The 25,099-nt window shown below is 45.7% G+C and overlaps 1 protein-coding gene across 22 annotated transcripts in view; it reads left to right on the top strand.

The window, feature by feature from the left end:
• nrxn1a (neurexin 1a) overlaps window positions 1-25,099 on the top strand; it is a 62,670-nt gene that overhangs the window by 18,812 nt on the left and 18,759 nt on the right. For 6 of the 22 annotated variants that reach the window (XM_030097886.1, XM_030097881.1, XM_030097877.1 and 3 more), the window contains 12 exons: window positions 5,428-5,729; window positions 6,842-6,865; window positions 8,735-8,896; window positions 11,039-11,110; window positions 11,356-11,580; window positions 11,703-11,859; window positions 12,919-13,049; window positions 14,611-14,863; window positions 19,289-19,492; window positions 20,649-20,675; window positions 23,901-24,023; window positions 24,265-24,646. In XM_030097886.1, the coding sequence (XP_029953746.1) occupies window positions 5,428-5,729; window positions 6,842-6,865; window positions 8,735-8,896; window positions 11,039-11,110; window positions 11,356-11,580; window positions 11,703-11,859; window positions 12,919-13,049; window positions 14,611-14,863; window positions 19,289-19,492; window positions 20,649-20,675; window positions 23,901-24,023; window positions 24,265-24,646 (2,062 nt within the window). The remainder of the gene's footprint in view (window positions 1-5,427; window positions 5,730-6,841; window positions 6,866-8,734; window positions 8,897-11,038; window positions 11,111-11,355; window positions 11,581-11,702; window positions 11,860-12,918; window positions 13,050-14,610; window positions 14,864-19,288; window positions 19,493-20,648; window positions 20,676-23,900; window positions 24,024-24,264; window positions 24,647-25,099) is intronic. The other 16 variants (XM_030097884.1, XM_030097878.1, XM_030097889.1 and 13 more) reach the window with 6 other exon arrangements.

The raw sequence follows: 25,099 nt of genomic DNA, 5'->3' as shown, positions 1-25,099 counted from the left end.
TACAGCTGTCCATGATAATGTACTGTTCACTCAATCACTCTTTTTCTCTCTCTCGCCCTCCTTCTCCGGCTCTCTTCCTGTATCTCTCTCTCTCTCTTTCTCTCTCTCTCCCCGAAACACACATGCTCAACACACATTCATATTTGCCGTAGCCCCTGCCACGCGGGGTTGCCATGGAAATGACAAATTAGTGAGTGAAATGTTAAGGAGGAGACCCATGAGAGGAGACAAAGACACACACACACACACACACACACACACACACACACACACACACACACACACGGATGCACACACGTCATATGCACACAAAATTCAAGTGATGAGGGTTTGATCATCTGAGCATTGGTACATTTGCAGCTGGTCCCTGACGCTGGAGCTATCAGATCTCTCTCTCTCTCTCTCTCTCTCTCTCTCTCTCTCTCTCTCTCTCTCTCTCTCTCTCTCTCTCTCTCTCTCTCTCTCTCTCTCTCTCTCTCTCTCTCTCTCCACAAACTGCTTTATTCATTAGAGCAGCAGTTTAATGATGGTCTCCGAGGTCTAATGTCAGTCACCTTACGTCTTTACGTTCCCGCTCCCGCTCCTCCTCCAGCCTTCATCTTTCATTTCTTATTTCATCTTTCTTCCTTTAAAGCTCCATCCATGTTTTTCCTGGTAATTTAATTACCGCATTTCTCCCCTCATTCTTTTCCTTTCTCCCTGCCCCCGTCGTATCCTCATCTCATTTGTTGCCTTTCTTTATTGTTTTTTTTTTTTTCCATCTGTAACTTAATAAACATGCAGCCTCCACAAGACCAAGATCTGTTTTTCAATGGGAGGATGAGGAAAAGCTCAAACATCACAGAGATCTGATTACATTTCTTTAAACCATAAAAACTGCCAATTCAATTTAATTATATGCTTTTCCAGCCTCACAGTGATGCAGTGACTCGTGACTTGAGTCTGTATGAAGTTTGCATGTTCTTCCTGTGTGTGCAATGGCTTTTAGAGTTCCTCGGTTTCTTATGACAGTCCAAAAATATACATTTGAGACTACTAGATGACTGTAAAATTGCCTTTGGTGCAGCACTCCATCACTTCTCTTGGTCAAATAGCCCTCACACAGCCTGGAGGTGTGTGTTTAAAGTCATTGTCCTGTTGGAAAAATAAATGATGATCCAACTCGATGTAAAACAGATGGGGTGGCCTCTCGCTGCAGGATGCTGCGGCCGCCATGCCGGTTCAGTGAGCCTTCAATTTTGAATAAATCAACATTATTACCAGCAATGACCCACCCCCCCCCCCCCCCCCCCCCCCCACCCCCACCATCACACCTCCTCCTCCATGCTTCACGGTGAGAACCATGCATGTAGAAACCATCCATTCACGTTTTCTGTGTTGCACAAAGTCACAGCAGGTGGAACCAAACGCCTCAAATTTAGACTCATCAGACCAAATGACAGATTCCCGCTGGTCTTATTGTCCGTTCCTTGTGTTTCTTGACCCAAACAAATTTGTGCTTTTCGCTTTTCCTTCATCATGGTTTCCCTGCAGCTATTTTACCTTTAAGGCCTGATTCACACAGCTTCCTCTGAGCAGCTGATGTTGTCTGCGTCTAGAACTCTGTAGCATTTATCTGGACTCTAATCTGAGGTTCTGTTAACCTGTGATTTCTGAGGCTGGAGACTCGGATGAACTTATCCTCAGCAGCAGAGGGGAATCTCGGTCGTAACACTTGATGGTTTTTGCGATGGCACTCCGGGACCCATTTAAAGTTTTTGCAGTTTTCCAGACTGACTCACCTTCAGTTCTTAAAGTAATGATGGGCTGTTGTTTCTCTTTAGTTAGCTGACTGGTTCTTGCAATCGTACGAATTCTAACAGTTGTCAAATAGAGCTGTCAGCCGTGTACCAGCCTGACAACTGATGGTCCCAGTCTCAAAGGTTCACGGCGCTTTCAAAAAAGCAAAGGGTGGCCCCTTTGAGGAATCCAAAAATATAGAACATGTCTTGAGTAATTTCACATTTTTTTTCATAATTCTATATGTGTTAATTAATAGTTCCGATACCTTCAGTGATAATCTACAATGTAAATACTGAAGACAGTAAAGAAAAAACATTGAATGAGAAAGGGTGTCTATAATGCTAAAAATATATTTTACTTATATTGTACTTGTATTTAACCTGCATTTTACAATAAAATGTATTGATGATTCATCACTAAACTACTCTGGCTATACACAACTTAATCATTGAAAATAACATTACTTTGTGGTGGTCTAAAACCACAATAAATTTAGCATAAGATGCGCAAAACAAGAAAAATAACAGAAAAAAGCAGCAGATCTTCATATTATGAGAGAAAAGTTTAAAAAATCAAACGAATACGATGTGAGTTTAATGTCATCCTAGATCAGACTGTTCAGCTGAAATTAACCTGAGGACATACAGCAGGATGATAAACAAAAAAAAAAACAGTAAATAAAGCTTTAAGTCACAAACATTTGGAGAAATGTCTTTTTCCTCTCTGGATTATTGAACCCAATTTATTCCGGTAGTGTCATTATGATTAAAGCTGTATTTAGAAAAACATTTGCAGTCACACCTTATGCGCCTGCAAACCATTATCACAGCTAAACAAATTCACTGATTCCACACATGGTGTAGTAGTGATTAAAATTACCTAAAGTAGATTAAATATCTGAGAAACTGTCATTATTTCCCTCTCATTGGAGTGTTTTTCCCTCTTTCGCTTTATTTCTCCGTTCCCCTTGCTTTGATCGACAGTGCTTTCCAACAGGATGGAGTGTGACATGTGGTGTGTATGTCAGTGTCTGTCTCACTGTTTACTCTGAGCTAATACTGACTCACTCCATTAATCTGAGGCACAACAGATCCACTCCAACCTGCCCACTTGAGAGCGCCCGCGTGTTTTAGGTGTGCCCGCGCAGCGAACACATGCATGGACAACACATGGTCCTCTTTGTGTTTGCGTCACCCAGCATCCATTTTCCTGTCTGACTTGTGTGTCTGCATGCTGTGTGTGTGTGTGTGTGGGTTTTGTGTGTGATGTAATAGAACAAGGAGTGAGTGTTTGCGGGCCAGAGCTTCCAGATCGATGCAGAGATGCTTTATGTGCTCCTGTCTGGTCTAATGACGTGTCTGTAAATTAGCAACAGAATGGTGGAGCGCCACACTGAAACCTAATGGCACCTCTGTAAATTACCGCTAGAATGCTGCTGGACGGCTGCGTGTGTTCTCATTGTGAGCAGCCACTTCCCCCCCCACCCACCCACACACACACACACACACACACACACACACACACACACCCTTTTTCCTCGCTCCACCACCTCATCTACATTTGTTGCGTGCGTGTCAGTGAGTATGTGTGATTGTGTTAACATTGGTGGCTGTTCTTTCTGTGTATATGTGTGTGTGTGTGTGTTGTTGTTTTTTTTTTTTTGTGCGCGTCTCCCTCCTCCTTCCTTTCGTTCCTCTCAGTAAAGACTAGCCCGAGGCCCTGAGTTGGTAATAGCTTTTCTGACAGCAATACACCAATATTTACAGAGACCAGCACCCACCCACACCCCAACACATTTCATGCACACACACACACACACACACACACAAAAAAAAACAACGGCATATAGTTGTCCATGCATACAATTTCAAATGCCTGAAGTTGCACACACTTTTTTTTTTTTTTTTTCTGTGTTGAAGCGCACGCACACACACAAACACACACACCCTTGCTTAATTAACATGCTGGGAGAGAAGGAATCACACACTAGGGGGAACTCACACACATGCTGGCAAACAACGTGTTGTTTCTCACTCATATATTGGCATTCACACTTAGCATTTTTTTTTTTTCTCCCATGCAGCAGACGCAAAGAAAGACAATTTGCCACAATTGGTCTTTCAATTGTGATATATTCTCACTTTTTCCTTCTCATTATTCTCCCCATGTTATAGTCACTGAAGTGCGGCCGATTCCATTTCAACACTCCTCTCTCTGCCTTTCGCTACCTTAATAACCTATTACACTTCAGTCTATTCATTATGTGGCAATCTTTCCTCCACCCTCTCCTCTCCAGCGGTTTTCACACCGAGTGTCGCTCCTGCTCCGGCTTCACCTAGTGTGCGTTAAATCCCCCCCCCCCCCCCCCCCCCCCCCCCCCCCCCCCCCCCCGGTTCTCCTTGTTATTGTGCACTACAAGATGGTGGTTGTGCCAGAGGCTCCGCGGAGCGGTGAAAAAAAAAAAAAAAAGAGGCCAACGAGATGTGCGGAGGGAGAACGGTGGCGTGCGGCCAGAAGGGAGGTGTGAGAGATATAGGGACGGCGGCGAGGAGAACGCTACAGCGGATGCAGAGGAAGGGTGATGTTTTGGTGGCGGCGGCGGCGGTGGTGGTGGGGTGGGGGCGCGGGTGTGAAGGAGACAGATAATGTCGTCCCTGCTTTCCTGTGCCAGTGTGGTAGTATGGTCGTTTCTGCACGCAGATGTGTGTGTGTGTGTGTGTGTGTTTGTGTGTAGGTGTGCATATTCGGTCCTTTGCTGGCGCGCGTTTGTGGATGTGCACTGGTGTGTGAGTAGGTGTGAGAGTGCAGATAAGTGAGTGTGAGCTTAAGGATGATGGATTGCAAAACCTTGGTCTAGTGTCCTTGGGGGTCACTAAGGGTGTGCAAGGTAAGTTGCTATTGGCTGCCTGCCTGTTACTTGGAATTCTAATTGGCCGCTCCTGCCTGCTTTGGCTGCTGCGACGCTTGCAGGCTGCTGTTCTCCATCTTCATCATCAGCTTTTTGCCATCCTCCTCCTCCTCCTCCTCCTCCGACGAACCTTTCTAACCTCCACTGCCACTGCGCATACATACGCAGACACGCACGTTCCGGCGTTTAACGAACATCATGAAATGAACCATGTTGTCAAACAAGACCACATCACTTCAGACTGCCAGCACAGCTGTTCTCTCCAAAGAGAGGATGGCAGGTTTCATAACGAGTTTGGAACGCTGCAGACTCACGACTGTCTCCCTCACATCCACGCTGTTTAATCTCTAACCCACATGACTGATCAAAGCTTGTTTACACACCACTCCATGGTACGATTAGAGGTATGGAAGGAAGTGTTTCTTCCAAGTACTGGCATCAGTGGGGCTTTGCTTGACAATAAAAACATTTTCAGCATCTTAAACAATATGTTTTGTACCGCACATCCGAATCAAATTTAACCAGGCCCAGCTGAGCTTTGTTTTACTCGGCCGGCTCTGATGAACACCCACCATTTTATCATCTTTGAGCATTTTGCGAAAAGCAGTGTGGGAAGAGCAAACATTGCCTGGATAGTGTGCTAATCACTGCGATGAGGTTTAACAGCGGTTTAACGGTTCCGCGCTTCTTTGTTCCTCCTTTCTGTTTTCTCCCCTCCGTCCTCTTCGCCCTTTCAGCTCGCGAGGAGTACGTTGCCACCTTCAAGGGCTCCGAGTACTTCTGCTACGACTTGTCGCCCAACCCCATCCAGTCCAGCAGCGACGAAATCACGCTCTCCTTCAAGACGCTGCAGCGCAACGGCCTGATGCTGCACACCGGCAAGTCAGCCGACTACGTCAACCTGGCGCTCAAGAACGGCGCAGTGTCGCTCGTCATCAACCTCGGCTCCGGAGCCTTCGAGGCCTTGGTGGAGCCGGTCAACGGCAAGTTCAACGACAACGCCTGGCATGACGTCAAGGTCACCCGCAACCTGAGACAGGTAACCAGACAACAGGAGACGAAGGCGCGAGCGGCCGAGCAGAGAGGAGACTCACAGTTATGACACTGAGAAAATGATAAACTGGAAAGGGAAAAAAACAGATATGCCCGTAGCTAATGGAAGGTTTGGTGATGGAAATCGATTAACTCTTATTTTAAATCATTTTAGATTTAAGACAAATGTGTTTCAGCTTGTTGTGTGTAAAGAAAAAAGCTTTTATCATTTTTTTGCACAGGTCTAACAAGAAACGAACGTTTAGAGTTTGAAATTTGACTCAACATTTTAGCTTATTTTCAAACATCCTTGTTATTATTATTTTTTTTTAATTCACTGATGTCTGTCTGTTTTTGTATTTCCTGCCACTGTTTCTCCGGTGGAGAGCCAGGGGCACGAGAAACAACAGAAACTTGGCAGAAGCCGAGTGACGACACTAAATGATTCATTTGTTTATTTGATAAATAATTGACGGATTAGTCATCTGAACTTGTTTGTGAGTTGCAGGATTCATTTTTGCTTCCTTGTTGAATAGTGCCAGTGTGTATTTGAACCACAGTAACTGCTGCAGATGATCCTGGGCCAGCTGAAAGGACTAAAGTCCGCAGCGAGACAGTAATCAATGTAGACGCTACGGTCAGTGGTCTGTTGTCCGACTGCAGCGATGCTGTGGTAGTGAGAAAATTCCTGAGGTTTTGGTCTTAGTTTACAGTGGGTTAACCACCAGACCAGCACTGCCTTCAGCTCTAGGTGAGTGCTTTTTCAATTGTGTGTGTGAGGGTGTGTTCCTGAAGAGCGTGAATGAGCGAGAGCTTGAACTCCCGGAGAGACGCTGAACGCCACGAGCACTCAAGTGCTTGTGGCCTACCTGTGCCCTGCCTCTACCGTTTGCCTGTCTGTACTAACTTGACTACTAACTTTACTAACCTGCTAGTGAAACTAACCACCATCCATGGAATGATTCATTCTACTAACCTAACCTGTGCCCTTCTCCTAGCGAGACCACTCCAACAAACCTACTAACCTCACCAGAGGCCTTCTAGATTTTTCCTTTTTTTGTTCCCGAAGTTGTTCTGTTCACAGTTTTTTGCTTTCCTTTCTCCCCCTCTCCTACAAAGCACTCAGGCATTGGACACGCTATGGTAAACAAACTCCATTGTTCGGTAGATATCATTCTAATTGTTTCTTAGTTTGGGTTTGCCCCGTGTCTATTTCCTTTGAGCCATAGACATCAAAACTAAACCAATAAAAGGATAAATGCGGTTGGTAATCGTTTACGCTTAAAAAGACCCCCCCCTCCCAACCCCCGCCCCGTCTTTGCCAACCACTTTTTTTCTTTAAACCCTCCTCCTCTTCCCGTATCTCGACCGTTTTTTACACCCCATCAATCTGTGACTGACATTTAGGCGTGCGCTGATTGGCTCATCCCACACCTGCACGCAGATGGCGAGCCCCTCCTCCCCCCCCCCCCCCCCCCCCCTGCATGGAGTGATTCAGAAACCCTTCCCCTCTCTGATTGGTCCTTAAAGTGAATAGAGAGGTCTTCCCCCCTCCCCTCTCCCCTCCCTTTTTTAAAAATTATTTTTTCTTTTCTTTATTTTTTCCGTCCTCCACTCTGCCACTGCATGTCCTCCATGGCGCCTCTGATTCATCTTGTCTTTTTGTAACAACTGCGTCCTCTTTGCCAGTGGTTGCATGCAGACAGAGGACCAGGCTGCATGCTTCTATATATATATATATTAACGTGAACGAATGTGTGTGTGTGGAATGAGCCGTAAATCCATCTAACACCTGTGCGTGCGTGTGTGTGTGTGTATATACATTGATATCTGTGTGTCCGTCTGTGCATCATCTCATCCAGACTCGCTGATCTAACCAACCCCCCCCCAAGACCACTAACTTACTAACACCATCATCACAACTCACCCTAACAACACAATAACATGACATAACATCATCACAACTACTAACAGCATTGAAGTCATTAACCCTAACCTCAGTAACCCAAACACAGCTTGGCCTGACACATGGAGCATTACTGTGGCTGCCAGCAGTGCAACAACTAACAACTACTAACAAGTGAATAGTACTAACACCTACTGTGTAGCACGGAGATGCCTGTGGATAATTACTAACACCTGTGTGGCCGGGCAGGTTTGCCTGGCGATGATACGCACCATTCGTGTCAGGGACTCAACAATGGAGGGAGAGTAAAGAGTGCGTAGCGTAGAATGTCAGTGTGTGACTTGCATGTGACAGAACTGGATATCAGTGACAACTAAAAGCCTCAATTGCAGGCTATTATGCAGCATAATAGGCTGATGGAATTAGAATAGCATGAGCGCTAGTATCACTTAAGGCAAAGCATTTAGGGAAGTTGTTGTTGGTGTATGTGAAGAAATCAAATTGCATCTTTAAAACGTAACACAAAAGCAGCCGAGTAACAGAGTTGTGAAGTGGAAAACCTTTCACATTAGGGTTTAATTAGATGTACTAGATGAAGATAGTTATGTCTTTCTAGTGCTGAACTAAGCGGGATGGTTTGAGGTGACCTGCAAGTTGTTAGTGTGCCGCCATACCGTCCACTTCTGGTGGTCCGCGAAGTTTGGGTTTAAGGAAATTTCATAAAATCATGAAGACGGAAAAGTATGTAGTTTTACTGTGCACAGGTGGTAGAGGGGACTAGAGTGCATCAGTAACTGCAGGAAACTGAGTAAGTGCCGTTCAGCAGTGTATCAGTACACGCTTCTAGCCTGCAAAGCAAAGAGGCAGCACTTGTTGGTTCCACCACACAGTCACAGTCAGGACTGATCCAACTGCACCAAACCAAAGTCCCAACAGCTCAACTGGCCAATTCCCAAAACCAATCCGGCCTTCTCCCCACCAGAATGCATATACATTGGTTACCAGAGTAACGGGGGCTAATTTGGCTGGTCAGCGCCTAGCTAGCGCTTAGCGCTGCCTTTGGTGTGAGTATATAGCGTGTCCTTTCCCTGTGCTTTGTTGTGTAGGTGACCATCTCTGTGGACGGCATCCTGACCACCACCGGCTACACCCAGGAGGACTACACCATGCTGGGCTCTGACGACTTCTTCTACGTGGGAGGGAGCCCCAGCACCGCTGACCTGCCCGGTTCTCCAGTCAGCAATAACTTCATGGGCTGTCTCAAAGAGGTGGGACACACGCATAGAACACACACCCTGTCGGGCAGCATGGCTCAATTTGCATGAGCCAGAACAAGCTAAATACAATCTTTAGTTCAGTTTCAATTGAGAATTAATAATGGAGACTTATTCATGCAGAATCCACAAAATGATTTTGCTCAGTTCATACATTTGTCATGCACCGCTTCTGGTACGCTCTCAAGTTTATATAAACTCTGTTTTTCATACTTTCCTTCTCTGTTCTTGCTTCCAATTCTGTCATGGATCACGCAAACTTTACATATTATCTCAAAGCACACATGCAGAAACAGAGAAATGCTTCCATTTGGCAGACCCATACTCACAGTCTCACACACACACACACACACACACACACACACACACACACACACCCTCGCCAGCATCAGAGAGAATCAGTGATGAGTGTCGTTGAGGGAGCAGATACAGCACTAAGCACTAACATGCTAATTAGCTACGCCACAGAGACGCTCCATCCATCCACCCTGCTTGAAATGGGCCACAACACTGCAGGAACAAAAAACACACACACACACACACACACACACACACACACACACACACACACACACGATACACTCGTGAGAACACGCCAATAAACACATTCCCGTGCAGAAATTCCATCACGTACTGTATGCAAAACTGTGTGCATACGGAGCAATGCATTAAAAAACAAAACAAAAAAAACAGTCAAGCGTAGATAAACCTACATATGGATTCGCAGCACTCGACACAGCCAAACGCAAAAATACATCCATCCTCATCCCTATCGAAAACACACCCTGTCTGAGCCGTCCTCACACAGAGGCGTAAACAAACAGCCGAGCAAGTCGACAGATGATGTGCCAAACAGAGAGCTATCTGTATCAGTGGTGAATGCACTCTGTGTTGCTTCATTAGGACTGATGGCGTTTAAATGAGGCCGCCGCTGTCAAAGTTAACCCTCCACTGGCACATTTACATATTTAATACGATGATATGATAATCTACGTGCGCAAATTAAGACGTATGCAGTGAATCACACGCGTGAACAGTCGTGACCCTGACAATTCTGTGCGATCGATGCGATGTAGGCAGTACGCGCGCCCGCGGGCCAACACTATTTTGCGCACTTGCAGCACTTATCTTGGAGAATTGCCCTCCTTGCCCTGCACATGGACATAAAAGCACACAACATAAAAAAAAAAAAGACATTTAAAAATGGAGGTGGAAATGCAATACAGAGAAGTTTTTTTTTTTTTTTTGCTGACAGGTCATAGAAGGAGGTCTGGATTAATAAAGCAGAGCCTGTGTGTGCTCGTCTCACTCAACATCAAAATGCTCGGCACAAGCACACTCTTAACGCTCGCACTGCTCAGTCAGAGAGTGGACTGTGTCAGGGAAAGCAAAGAGGGAGGCAGCAAAGCGGACAAGACTGAAAGTGTCTTAAGCGATCATGCAAGTGGACAGATTCTGGGACAGAGTCTGGAGAGGCTTGCTTTTCCTAATGTTCTTGCTTTCATGTAAGAAAACCCCCTAAATTCTATTTGACAGATGATTTCTGGATTGATAGATTAATAAATCCATTGTCATACTCCAGTGGAGGGCTACTAATATTTCCAACATGGTGATGTGAAAAGTAGGACCACAGTAAACATCTCTTTAATACAATAGAAAAAGAATTAAATGGAATAGAATAAACGAAGTAGTCTGTGACGGCATTGTGATAAACCACTCTTTGTGTTCTGCGTCACTCGTGTTCTTGCATTTCTTTACATTTCCTTTCATGTTGTCTTTACATGTTTTGATGGGAGAAGGAGCAGGCAGAAAGTATCTATCAGGAAATAATGAAGCTGCTGCCTTCTAAATGAAAGCAATTATAAAGCAGTCACCATGGCCTCCAATGTTCGTTTGTTTTTTATTTTATTTTGTATGTCTGGTTCCTGCTTTCTCTCTCTCTCTCTCTCTCTCTCTCTCTCTCTCTCTCTCTCTCTCTCTCTCTCTCTCTCTCTCTCTCTCTCTCTTTTTTTTACCTTTGCCTTCTGGATTTTCTTTTTGAACATCACAAATGTCCAGTTTTGTGCTAATTAGCTGATGAAACATAAAGACGAAAGGCAATTGAGTTACATTTTTTTTTTCCCCTTTCCCTTCAAGGTGGTCTACAAGAACAATGACGTACGGTTGGAGCTTTCTAGATTGGCTAAACAAGGAGACCCGAAAATGAAGGTATGCATTTCTAGCTCCTTTAAATGTTCTGTGTTTTCCTTTAAACATAGAACACTGACTTTTTTTCGCACAGAGTGGATCCTGTCCCGCAGTGAGCTTCAGCAAAGGGCGTTAATAGAGTTGTTTCTTTTAGTTTCCTAACAGCTTTGAACTGAATATATTTAATTCACTGACTATTGTACAATTTTGGTCACAGTATTCCACGCACCAGTGACTTAACATGACTTTGCCTGCGTCTGCCTCAGGTAAGTGGGGTGGTGTCCTTCAAGTGCGAGAGTGTGGCGACGCTGGATCCGGTGACCTTTGACACGCCGGAGTCTTTCGTGGCCCTGAGCAAGTGGACGGCAAAGAAGGCAGGGTCGATCTCGTTTGACTTCAGGACCACAGAGCCCAATGGCTTGATGCTTTTCAGCCATGGGAAACCCCGACAACAGCAACGCAAGGACCCGCGCACGCCTCCGACAGTCAAGGTGAAAATTATATCCATGCTTGCCGTCTAGCTCTATAACATTTTGATTTTAAGCTTAATATGTAATATATATGTTTTGGCCGCTGAGAATTTCAGGTACTTATTTTGCTTTTCCTTTTATTGGTCCAACAGGTGGACTTTTTCGCCATTGAAATGCTGGACGGTCACCTGTACCTGCTGCTGGACATGGGCTCAGGAACCACCAAGACGAAAGCCATCGACAGGAAAGTCAACGACGGCGAGTGGTACCACGTGGACTTCCAGCGGGACGGACGCTCAGGTACAACGCCAGACCGCTCCGGAAAGGTTCATAAGAAGGAAGTGGCGGATAATGAGTTAGTGTACTTAAACAATTAGTAGTAAACAACAGTGTATCTGGACCATTTGGCTGCCATCTGCCTTCTGTTTGTGTTCAATTTAACTGTGTTTATTAAATTTGTTTTTAAGGGTTTTGTATGGACCATTTTAGCACGATTGATCCACAATAGCACCGTCAAGTTTATTGTTATGTGTTGGTATAATTACCGTAACGCTGAGGCTAAAATTAAAGCTGTTTGTGTCCTGTTTTTTTTTTTTTTCTTCTTCTTCTTCTTCCTACTGGTTGTGCTTTTAACAGTGTTTAGTGTTATGAGCGCATTTTCCATGAAACCTATGCTTCCTGTTGCAAACACCGCGAGTACATAGTACATGCAGAGCGGCTTTTCTTGTCTCCGTGGAAATTTACATCTGCAGTACAGGTACAGAGCTGTTTTTTTTTGTTGTTTTTTTTTTTTTTATGTGGTAATCAGCCTGCTGTCAGGATATAGTTATTGTTTTCAAGACCTTGTTAATTACCAGCTGAGAAGCCCTCAGTAGAAGCTGCCAGTCTTCTCAATGGGGGTCTTGTTTGTGTACTGTAACTGTACTAATGTCTAAAAATAAATCTATTAATGATTTACCGGCGTCAAAGTGTTGACGGCAGCACTTTTCAACCCGGCGCGGACTTGAAGGCGCTACGTGATGGCTAAGGAGCGCCTCGGCGCTGAATATAGCGGCGCGGCGCTGAGGTGGTGGAGGAGGCGAACAAAAAGACGGCGAAGACGATGATGATGATGATGATGATGATAGTAGTGGTAATAGTGGTGGTGGTGGCGGTGGTGACAGTGATGATTATGATGAGGACGCTCGCGCTGAAGGTCACGTTTCAGGAAACAGCAGGGGGGTTGCGACTCGAACACATCATCAGCGCTGATGAACCCGGGGTCACCGGGTGGCGCCATGATTGCACATGATGATTGTGATGAGAGCGTCGCAGCCGAAGGTCGCGGGGGTCGCTGAAGTTGTCTTGACGTCCGCTCAGGAACCATCTCGGTGAACAGTGTGAGAACGGCGTACACGGCCCCGGGGGACAGCGAGATCCTGGACCTGGATGACACCTTGTACCTCGGGGGCCTGCCGGAGGACCGGGCCGGACTCATCTTCCCCACTGAGGTCTGTCTTACTTCCAGGATTGATTGATTACAGCGATTGATTGAAAAATATAGAAATCTCCAAGTGGTTTTCAACTAAAATATGGTGAATTTGATGATCTCTGCTTTAGAAATAACACAACCTTTAAGTATTTGAAGAATCTTTGAGGTGAATTGAGTAGTTAGTTGTGTTGAACATAACTTAACTTGATTTATACTGGCGTAGTAAACAATCTCCAGAATAATCAACAGTGAATTTTTTTTCTTAGTTTCTAGCAGTATTCAGGAACTCTAATCCTTTATTTTGTTAAATTTTATCCCTATCTTATCAGATCTTAGCAGGTGAGACTGAAATAGGTCCCTCAAGTTTAACAAGTAAATCACTCGACAAAAAAACTAATTGGCATATACTTACTTTAATACTTTTTGTTACCAGCAATGCAAAACATCTCGACATATGATGGTTACATGTGAATATTTTCTTACATTTCTTTGCAATTTAAGTCTTAATTTTCACTTAAAGGTGTAATGGACCATTTTCTCAAAGGTCGAAGCCAAACATCTGTTACTCGCTTTTTGAAAAACGCTCATGCACCAGACCATCCTACCTGCTCTACTGCTCCTCCCGAGGAAACGCCTATCAACGTCGGAAGCGTGCAAGCGCGAGCTCATCTTCCCCGGGCGCGCACGGCTCTGTTTACAGTTTCTGCAGTCGGCCTCGCTCATAAAGCTTATTTTCCGAAACAGTTACAGTTTCATTATGTCAGACTCGCCATCGATAAGTACCGGCTGAAGCCGAAGCTCACGGGCTACATAAACACTCTGAAAGCGCGTGCGCAGATAACGGGAACGAGCGCACTTGACGGCGTTACGCAAGCATTTCTCCAGTGTGATCGACATGTTGGAGGACCGATAGTTGAGATTCGCATCCTGGAATTCATAGGCTAAGAACATCGTCCACTATACCTTTAACTGAAATAAAAATTCAACTGTGATGGCAGCACTTCTCAAAAATATATCATTATGAACTGATTTCATGGGTGAACCTAAACAGGGCTTTTAGAAATCGAAAGTATGATGTAGTTTTGAAGATGAGAATTAGATTTCTTGACTGAAAATTTTCATCAATGAAAGGATCCAAATGAAGCTTGAAAATCCGTAATATGCTCCTAGATGAGGAACACATTATGCTTTCCTTTTTTTTTAATTAAGGTTTTGCTTGATGGAGTCATCTTTTGAGAAATAACTGCAACAGTTTGTGTGCGGATCAGCGCCGAGAGAGTTACTGAAGATTAAAATGAGATTACAGTTACTGCTTATTTTCTAAACAGTAACTATTTTGTGTCTTCTGATATAAATGTCAACATACTGTACTCATAGTCAGTGCTGTGACACATCAGCTGAGCTGTCAGCGTTGTGTGGGTCCGATTGACGAGTTCAGTTAAAGTTACAGCAGATAGTTGAGTAAGATACTTTAAAATCTTTTCTCATAGTGCTCAAAGGCTGAACTACAGTACATACAAGCAGACAGATGATATGAAGGTAAGGTTTATGTGATATTAAAGGTGTTCCTGCCCTCCCAGGTGTGGACGGCTCTGCTGAACTACGGCTACGTCGGCTGCATCAGAGACCTGTTTGTGGACGGGCAGAGCAAAGACATCCGGCGGCTGGCCGAGGCCCAGAGGGCGGTGGGCGTGAAGCCCTCCTGCTCCCGGGAGCCGCCCAAGCAGTGCCTGTCCAACCCCTGCCAGCACAACGGCATCTGCAGGGAGGGCTGGAACCGCTACGTCTGCGACTGCTCCGGGACGGGCTACCTGGGACGCTCCTGCGAGAGAGGTGAGAAACGGCGAGGACGCGAAATGTCTCATTTTCGCAAGCTGCGCTAATTAAAGTCTCCGAGCGGCGAGATTTTTTTTTTTTTTTTTTTTTTGGGTGGAAAATAAACTAAGATGTCATGATGCAGAAGGCAGTCATAATGACGGTTTTGTCATTTGGTTTTTTTGGATTGAGAACATCGAGTGATGCCAAGGAAATGAGTGGCAGAAGACAGATGGCGGAGGGTGGAAATTCAGAAATCTCAAAGTCATAAATAACTCCATCAACAGCTGAAAATATGTTACGATCATCAGTTATATGGGGCAGTAAAATTTATATTCATTATACCTTTGAGTTACGCTTTTCCTCCTTTAAAAGTCCCGTCCTAACCGATTACATCAGCCTGATAGCGCTTAACTCGATTGCGCTAAATACGTTCCCTCATAAAAATTTATGGTAGATAAAAATGTAACTCGAGTATTAAAATAAAACTGGTGAGAATGAGTTTAGGTAGGTGAGCTGATCGCTGAAGGTAAGAAGGAAAACCTCTGCTGTTTCAACAGTCAAAATAATAGCAGAGCAGGTTTTTGTATTTTTTAATTCAAAATTTCACATTTTGTGGAGAGCAGTGAAATGGAGGCAGGGAAAGAAGGAAACACAGGTGAGAGAGGAAAGGTGGGACCGAGAGAGAGGAGCGTGGATGCAGTGGCTGGGAATCGATGGGAGAGGAAATGTGCAGAGAGCGGGGAGCGCGGAGCTGTGACGGAGGGCGGAACCACCAGGCCGAAACCGCCACATGACAGCAGCTGAGGAGACGGGGAGGGATGGAAGACGGGAGCAGAAAATCTGACAGGAGAAAAGAGAGAGGGGGGAGGTGGGGGGGAGCCGATGAGGAAAGGTATGAATTCAGGTCGAGGGAGGAATGGAAAGCGGGGCGAGATTGGCAGAGGGACTGATACAGGCCCGCCGAAAGAGGCGAGATGGAGTCAGACAAGAAGAAGAGAAGAAATGTTGTTTGTGCCACAACTGCTGATGCGTCTCAAGTGATGATTGTACTATCATCTAACAGGAGATATACACACACAGACACACACGCGCGTGCGCGCTCTTTCTGAAAGGTTGTTGATATGAAAATGTTTTATTTCAGAGGACAAACATCCGCAGTGTGTGTTTATCATGGCGATGCCTTCCTCCCCTCCTTTCCCGGGCTCGCTCCTTCCTGGTTCCTCTCCGTGTGCATCGAGGGGTCACTAACTGGTGCTTCAGTGGATTAAAGGAAGCGCAGATGGAGAAGCAGATGGAGAGAGTGATTGGCCATGTTTATGCCTTCTACCTGCGGTTTCTCCCTCTCTTTTTTTCTCCCTCCTTCCCTCCTTTGTTCCCCGCGTCTCTTCTTTAATGAACGAAGACGGCCGTCACGCTCCCGCTTCGAGATGGATTTTTATTTTGGAGCCACACGTTTAAGGGGAGATTATGATGAAGGGATTAATGCTGAACATTATATAAATCTAATTTAATAAACTGAAGTTTTGTGTCAGGATTATTGCTTTTTAATCAAAATGAAGAAAGGTCTAAATTCATAGATGATAGGGGGAAAATATTAACTATGAAATGAAGCCATGTCAATCATTTATTATTATCTTATCAGAAAATTATTCGGCTGCAATTTGAATTTACATATTTTTATAGATTAAAAAAAAACGAATCTACCCCACTTTTTTAATTGAGGATATTTAATTGTGTTTTTTTAGACATTTTAAGCTGTCAGGATTTGAGAAATACTGATTAACTTGCTTTATTTATTTATTTCCTCACCATGCTGAACACGCAACAACTCAGTTAATTGAGACAGTCAACAAGTTCATCAGTATTCACAGTGATAGATTGATAGAATTCCTGTCAAATAGAATTTTTTTTGTTCTCTGCAAAAGTTTTAGACACTTTAGTCCATCGAAATTTTAATAGCATCTTGATTTATTTTTTGGTCAGTGGAGGAAATTACAGCTGACAAAGTTTTTTTTCAGTCAGTCCAGCAGACAACCACACACCCTCATGAATGATCAGTTTAGAGTCAATAATATACCTGAAACCACAAATATACAGTCGATGCTATGAAGAGCAACAACTCCCGGACGTGGTGTTTTTACTCCACAGAAAGTGGAGAAAGCCACTTTGAGCTTCACTGGGACAAAAAAAAAAACCCATCCGAGCTGGACTTCTTACACAGAAAATCTATGGCTAGTTTTCCAGGATCCCAGTTATTTTCGGAATCTGCAGGCGACTGTTGTGAGTAGAAGGTACAATTAGAATAGGAAGTGGCGTTCAATAAGGCAGTCGTCCAGAAATAAAACTCAGGGAGCGAAAACAAAGTCCAGACGAGAGCAAAACTGCAATTGAGAGGGAGCAGATGGAAAAACGAAACAATTGGTCTAACTCAACAATTGCATTGGTCATTGTGGGAGATATTTATATGACTGCTGAAATCCAAACTGTGCTGGCCTTCAGAACAATCGGAGAACAATCGGGGGCGGGGCTGATCCACAAGGAGCGCGCTCATGGCCACGCACACGTATTAGAGGAGAGGTAGAAACAGGTGTGACATGACTGGGTTAGCAGACAGAGGTAATGGGAAAGCTCTGAGACAAAGGTGAGCGGAGTTTACAGGAACGTGACAAGATACCAGTGCAGAAAATTAAAAAGGAGACACAGGGGAAATAACAGGACATGAGACCTCCATCCAAGAATATCAGGAGCCAAAACTGTGGAAGGATGGACACAATATTGATTTACTGTTTTATATCCTTACTTGTTCTACAGTTTAATTGACAAAAAAAAATAACTATTAACACCTTCCATTTTGAATCGTTGTCCTTTTGCTCCTTTTCTCACACCTACACAGTACTACAAATAGAAATCCTCCTTATATTAGTCTTGAATATCCTTCCACCTCTGCTGGAAGTTGGAAATCATTTGGAGATGTGGATATGTTTTAGGACTTTCTTTTTTTCTTGGTAATATTAACACTAATGAAAATATACAGTCTATCTGTGGAACTTGTTCAGTTTCTACCGTCCATCTGGAGCATGCTACAGGCATTCAGTGATGCAACAGTATGTGACACAGTCAGTGTGGAGTCTTTTTTTTTATTATTATTTTCATTATTGCCCTGGCATACGTAATCGAGCTTCCATGGCTTCCTCCTCCTCCTCTGTTTGCCTGGTAGTGAGTCAGGTGCTTTGGTGAGGAAAATTTAGTCAGCTGTGTCAAAAATGTGTGCACGTGTGTGTGCGTGTGTGCGTGCGTGCGTGCACGCTCTGACGGGCGCATGTGTGGCTGCGAGTTGTGTTATCTGTGATATAACGGGCCAGCTACCTTCTTTTTTTCCCCTCAAGTTAATGAGGGTTCATTTGCATTTTAGCCAAGAGCCCCCCTCCCCTCGCCTCGCCGCCGCCGCCGCCGCCGCCGACTTCTCCCTTTCTTGCTCTGTCCCTATTTTTCCCCCCTGCTCTCACTTTACTAAACCCTCCTCTGTTCACACTTAAATTCACTCACTTATTCTGACATGCACGCACACACACACACACACACACACACTATCTCTCTCTTTCCCTCCTCCTCAGCTCATCAGTATTCATGACGCCTTGCTTCTCTTCCTGTTCTCTTGTTTTTGCCTTGGCTCCGACCGTCTCCCACAGAAACAGGGAGAACGAAAATGGAGAGCAGGCGAAGGGAGAGGAGAGCGGAGAGAGATACAGGAAGGAGGGAAAGAAGGAACGGAGATAGAGAGAGATGAAGACACAGAGGTGTAGCGAGTGTGTTTAGCTGTGTATGTAATTGGCCAATAAAAAAAGCGGGTCCTCGGAGGTAAACAGTTTAGCAGTCGGGGATTGGCCCCAGCAGGTAGCAGCGAGAGAAGATTATGAATATGTAAATGAGTATGCAAAAGACATTAAAGCGGGATCACCTGAGCTTGTTACATTATGACTCCGGGGTCTGAGATGTCAATGGCGGTGGCTAACACACTCACCACCATGCATTCTGATTTAACCGGATAATAGGGCCAGCCAACCAGCTGCAGCTATTTTTACATCCTCCTCTGTAAGGCGGAGGGAGCGATGATGAATTAAGAGTGGAAAGTGATGGGATAATTTTGTACGAAGGAGGTTTTTGAGTCGCGGCGTGTCGTGGCGGGGGGAACGAGGGAGCGGAGCCACGCCGCAACACACTTTGTCATGTTTAAATCTGATTCACACACTGTCAAGCTGCCTTTGTCTCCTCCCACCTCAGGAGTTTTATTTTTTTCCTTGTCAATCATCTTTCCTTTACTTGTTTGCTGCTTCTACCACCTCGCTGTACTGTCATCTTTTGTCTTCCTCCGCCCGTCTCTCACATCCTCCCTCCCTCCCTCCCTCCCTCTCTCTCTCTTTCCGTCTGCGTCTTGTGCAGATGCCACTATCCTGTCGTATGACGGCAGTAAGTTTATGAAGGTGCAGCTGCCTGTGGCGATGCACACCGAGGCGGAGGACGTCTCGCTACGCTTTCGCTCCCAGCGGGCTTATGGCGTTCTCATGGCAACCACATCCCGCAACTCGGCAGACACCCTGCGTCTGGAGCTGGATGGGGGCCGCGTCCGACTCACCGTCAACCTAGGTACAGGCACGCACGCAAACACGTCCAGTCTCAAACAGCGTTTTAATTACTTGTCAGGGGAATGCGGCGAACACTGGCCTCCTGGCTATGCTCACAGAGAAATGTCATCAAATGTTGATTAATACACTTTTTTGTTCCTGTTAAATGAAGTTGCACCCTTCAAAGTAAGTCCCCCAGATAATTGTGCCGTATTCATACCCAGACAACAGTAATCACACGTTCCGCAGGGTTTGGCGGGCTCGGTTTGGACGGCACAGCCACACTCTCATGCATGCACGGTTGAAGGTTACTGTTTGTGTGTTGAACAGAGGGTCGAGCCCCAAGCTGCATTCTCTGCTCACTCCCAGCAGACCTGTGCATCCCCGCCATCTTCAAAAACACACTCGCACAAACAGCACACTGCGCCCACGACAGCAGGGAAGCGTTTCCGTGTCGCTGTTTAACCACTGAAGCACATGTTCAGCCTTGATTTTTCAGTGACACACTTCCAATAAAGGTTTAGTACACACACACACACACACACACACACACACGCCATTACACAGGGGTGCATGTGTTGGTCTCTGGTTGTCTGCAGCCACGTCTTTTCTGTGGTTGACGCCACACGACACACCAAGGCATTGTGGGGGGACGAATGGGGCTGAATCTTCTGAAACCTTTGTGGAGATTTGTGCTCTGGGTGGGTGACAAAAACAATGGGACGTGTCCGGTGTCGTTACACAAACACACACGGCCCATCTCAGTCTCCCAGCGCTTTTGAACGGTGACTGAAGCTGTCGCTCAGACCAGAGCAGCCAAAGAGCATGCTGCCCGTGGTGTGACACATTGCTCTCTTATGTGGAACTGTCAACAATAAAGATCCTCCAGTTTTATTGTGGACTCTCTTCTTTTTATTAAATCATTTAAACCTTTTTGGGTTTTTTTTTTGAGGTGGGAGGGAGAATAAATTCACACAATTTGATTTACTGCACACTGTTGGAGGAAAACACACAGCCCGTTTTGTGGCCCCGCGCTAAAGGAGAGTGTGTGTTTTCTCAGCAGTGTGCGTCCAAGTTTGTATACAAATCGTGCAGGGTGTGTCGATGTGTGCGTCCCCAGGGCGTGGAGAGTTTGTGTTTGTGTGCAGCATTAACCCTCTGCTCTGCTCTCCCTCCAGACTGTATCAGGATAAACTGTACAGCCAGTAAGTGATCCTCCATCTCACCTAACTCCTCCCCCTTCCTTCTCCTCCTCAGTGTGTGTGTGTGTGTGTGTGAGAGAGAGAGAGAGAGAGAGTGTGTGTGCGCTTTTGTTAATGTGTCTGTCTGGCTATCTCTCACTCTCTTTGTCATGTCAGTCCATTTGATCTTTATCTCTTATTCAACATATCTTTGTGCCACGTGTGCGTGTGTGTGTGTGCGTATGTGTGTGTGTGCGTGGACAGGGGGAGGCGCGCATATGCGAGTCAGTGGCTGCGTGTTCAGCTACACTGCAGGAGAGGTGCGATTTTTGCTGAGGGCCAGGGTTTTCCAGGTCGGCCATTTTAGCAATGAAGGATAGATGTAAGAGAGGAGGGAGGGGTGGGGTGGGGGTGGTCGGGGGTGTGTTTGTGTGTGTGGGGGGGGGGTTATAAGAAAAAAAAGCAGATGAACAAAATCTGAGCATGGGGCGTCCAGGTAAAATTAGGTGTGCTGATAAGCCGGAGCTAAAGAGGCGCAGAGGGGTGGCTGGTGGATGAATGCAGCTCGGAGCTGCGGGCTAATTACTTCTCCTTCATGCCGGAGACAAAAAGACGAGTTATCCCTCTGCCTCTCTCTGTCGCACCTTCATCCCGGCGTCTGGCGGCTTCTTCCCTTTGTTTGCTTGTTGTCTCTCTGGAAACTGTACATGATGGATTTTTTGGGGTAGTGTTTCATTTCAGGGACACGGTGTGAAAGTGTACATATTTGTGTGTGTGTGTGTGTGTGTGTGTGTGTGTGTGTGTGTGTGTGTGTGTGTGTGTGTGTGTGTGCATTTTGTGATCCCTCTCTTTGTCCATCTGCGTCTGTGTGTTTTCGCGGTGTGTTTTTCCGTGCCAGGGCGAGCGCGCGTGTGTTTCTGTTCATGCTGCTGTGAGTGGAGCTGAATCCCTGATGAAGTTTAATTCCCTCACGTGGAGTTTCTCTCTGTCACGACCACAGAGAAAGCAAGAGAGTGAAGGAGAGAGAGAGAGAGAGCGTGATAGCATAGCGGGAGAGTGGCGAATGCTCTGTGACGGCAAAGAGGTGGTGAAATGGACGACTGCAGTTGCCATAGAAACCCTACTAGCCACACAGCACTGTTGCTTTCCCGCATGTCTGCCGGCCAATTTTAGACCGGTTGTCTCAATGAACATTTCAGTAGGCAGCCACTTTTCTGGCACACTGCGAGCATACAATAAATTATACATATAATATTCAAGAGGGAGGAGAAATTTATTTAATGGCCAGGCGCCATTGAAACAGTCCACTCAGCAGTGGAATAAAAGCCTCGGCATGGGAGAGATTTGGGGCTTATCCTTCAGAAAAGCCATTTGTTATTTGCAGTTAATGAAATACGAAACACTTTTTGTCATTTTGTTTTCATTATCCTGCTATTATAATCTTTAATAGCTTGTGTCATTTTGAATAGCAACAAACAGCCTCTGTTATTTCCCGTTGGATTGTTTCTCATGGTTTTTAAATTTACCCTCATGCCACACAAACTTTTTACTGACCGCGTGTAGCTTAGCCTTAGCCTCGCCGTTTCGGCTTCGCTCTTTACACATCTCAGTTCCCACCTCTGTTTGTAACAATACTGCCTTTTTTCGGTTTTTCTGAAAAGCTTTCGACCCTTAAAAAAAAAAAAAAGAGTGATCCCCAAAAGGGATGATTTGAAACCTGATCCCTGTGAACAATACCGACCTGTGTGTCTGTGTGTGTGTGTGTGTGTGTGTGCGTGCAAGCAGGCATGCGTGTGTGCACGCGTGCCTCTCGGTTCCCAGGTGGATACAGATCACTGCCTCACATGCACATCCGTCAGTCTGCGAGTATTTCGTTACATTTGAAAAAAAGGAAGAAAAAAAAAAAAAAAAGGCGCGCACAGAACTCACACATACGAGCACGTATTCTCTCCCTCACTCACTGCTAAGCAGTGATCCATGGTAACAGGATGAGATGCTCATGCCCAGAGCACAGCTGAGTCTCCTCAGGGGAACCCAGTCCTCTCTCCAAATGCACAACACACACGGTTAGAAGAGCGAGTGCACACGCAGTCGCTTTTCACTCAATCCATTTTGATTGACTTCTCATATTTAATTACGTCTAATTACGTTTGCGTGTCATGCCTCTTATTTCGCCTTTTACCTGCGTGTGTGTGTGTGTGTGTGTGTGTGTGTGCATGCCTGCGTGCCTCCGTGATTGATGTAGGCATGCTTGACATTTTCTGCAGCAGACTCCGTTCGGGTCAGTTTACTTCTCACCTCCCCCATCATTACCTCCAATAGGTCACCGTAAGCAGACTCAGCCGCTCTCCTCAAACCGCAGGGGCTCGGAGGAGGAAAGGGAGTACGGCATTGTGTGTATGTTGAGGAGATTGCGGTGGGTGCTGTGTTCAAGGTTGGTGGGGTGCTTGTAGAGAGGCAGAGCGAGGGGACACTGAGGTTTGGGGAACAGTCAGTCTGTCAAATGTGTGCAGTCAACTATGTGAAGATATGAGCTGGTAGATGGGCAGAGAGAGAGACATCATGAGAGGACAGCTCAGCTTCTTTCATTCTGCTGCACATCAGCACCTTGGAGAGCGCTCTGGCGTTCTGCTGTGTCTCTAGTGCCACCAAGAGGCTCGCTGCTGCTTTGCACTCTGGTGGAGACAAAAAAAAAAAAAAAAAGAAAAAGGAAGCTGCTCCGCGGAAACGCACCGACTAGTAGATGCCATACATGTGGAGACGAGGGGGGCGTTCAGCCGAGGGGGGGGGGCGATTGTGCTGTCTGTGCATGTGTGGGCTGTAGGTGGTCGTCATGGCGATGTGATCTGTCCACAGATGGATTGTCTCAGCATGGGTTTGTTGTGACTCACAGTCTCCATCTTAGGCACCTTTAGCATCCATTTATGTTTATCGCTCTGTCTGTCTGTGTCACATCATCTGTCTCGCTGGCGTGTCTGCAGAGAGTCCCGTCTGTCAATCAGCGGTGTGAGTGTGTCGACACAGAGGTGGTTGTCTCCCCCAGAATATGTATGGTCCCTCCCTCTTCTGCTTTTACCTTCCATTTCCTCCCTTCCTGTCCTTTTAGTTTTCACTCATCCTGCCTTGATCTCTGCTTCTTTCTTTTTTTCTGGTGCTCTTTTCCTGTCTCTCTCTCTCTCTCTCTCTCTCTCTCTGTCTATCCTGACCTTTTTCTTCCGTAATGTTAATGGTGCTCTGGGCTATGTGTAGGTAAAGGCCCAGAGACCATCTTTGCTGGGTCGGGCCTCAATGATAATGAGTGGCACACGGTGAGGGTTGTCCGGCGTGGCAAGAGCCTCAAACTCACCGTGGACGACCTGCAGCCAGTAGAAGGTAACCACAGCAGCTCAGCTCAGTATTTTCTCTTTAAAAACAACCATTTTCATGTGGTTTGTGGACTATTACACGATAAGTTGTTGCTTGATTTGCTACATAGCAATACTATAACTCTCCTTATGATCATAAATGTTTGTTCATCTGCAGTATGAAATATAGATTTATCGTTACACAGCTCCACTTGAAACCTTGCTCTCCATAGCCCTCACCTCTGAAGTTTACCCCCCCACGCCACCAGGTCAGATGGCGGGCGACCACACCCAGCTGGAGTTTCACAATGTGGAGACCGGCATTGTGACGGAGAAGCGCTTCATGCCCGCCGTGCCCTCTAATTTCATCGGCCACCTTCAGGGCCTGACGCTGAACGGCATGCCCTACATTGACTTGTGCAAGAACGGTGACATTGACTACTGCGAGCTCAACGCCGTCATCGGCTATAAGAGCATCGTGGCGGACCCCGTCACCTTCCGCTCCCGCTCCAGCTTTGTCACGCTGCCCACACTGCAGGCCTACTACTCCATGCACCTCTTCATGCAGTTCAAGACGACGTCCCCCGACGGGCTCATCCTCTTCAACCGGGGCGACGGCAACGACTTCATCGTGGTTGAGCTCGTGAAAGGGTGAGCAGGACGGCAAACCTGATGTTATTGTATGTGATCACCTTCTCCTGATCATGCCCACTAAAATCCTCATAGAATCCTCTCTTTTTTTTCCTCTTTTTCTCGATTGTACAAGAGAATATCTTCACCACACCAGAATCACCTTGACCATGATCCAATGTATTATAATTTAACAAATTAAACATGCTGTTTCATGTATCCACAGCATCTAGTCTGCAGAAATGTAAATGCATGCGCTGTTTTTCCACCTCTCATGGATAGGCGATCATAGATTGTCCTTGATGAAGAGAAAAAAGAATAAATCTTGATTAGAAGGCTGTGAAAAATGCACAAGTCAGGCGTCTTCTTTCCACTGCTGTAATTAAACCTTCAACAAGACAGATAATGATATCCTGAAGTCTCAAACTCTGCATTATTCCTCACGAAAAAAAAAACATTCATTTGCCTCTTTTC

Source organism: Salarias fasciatus, chromosome 8, assembly GCF_902148845.1.
Source record: "Salarias fasciatus chromosome 8, fSalaFa1.1, whole genome shotgun sequence".
Classification (NCBI taxonomy): domain Eukaryota; kingdom Metazoa; phylum Chordata; class Actinopteri; order Blenniiformes; family Blenniidae; genus Salarias; species Salarias fasciatus.
This window is presented reverse-complemented; position numbering and strand designations above follow the sequence as displayed.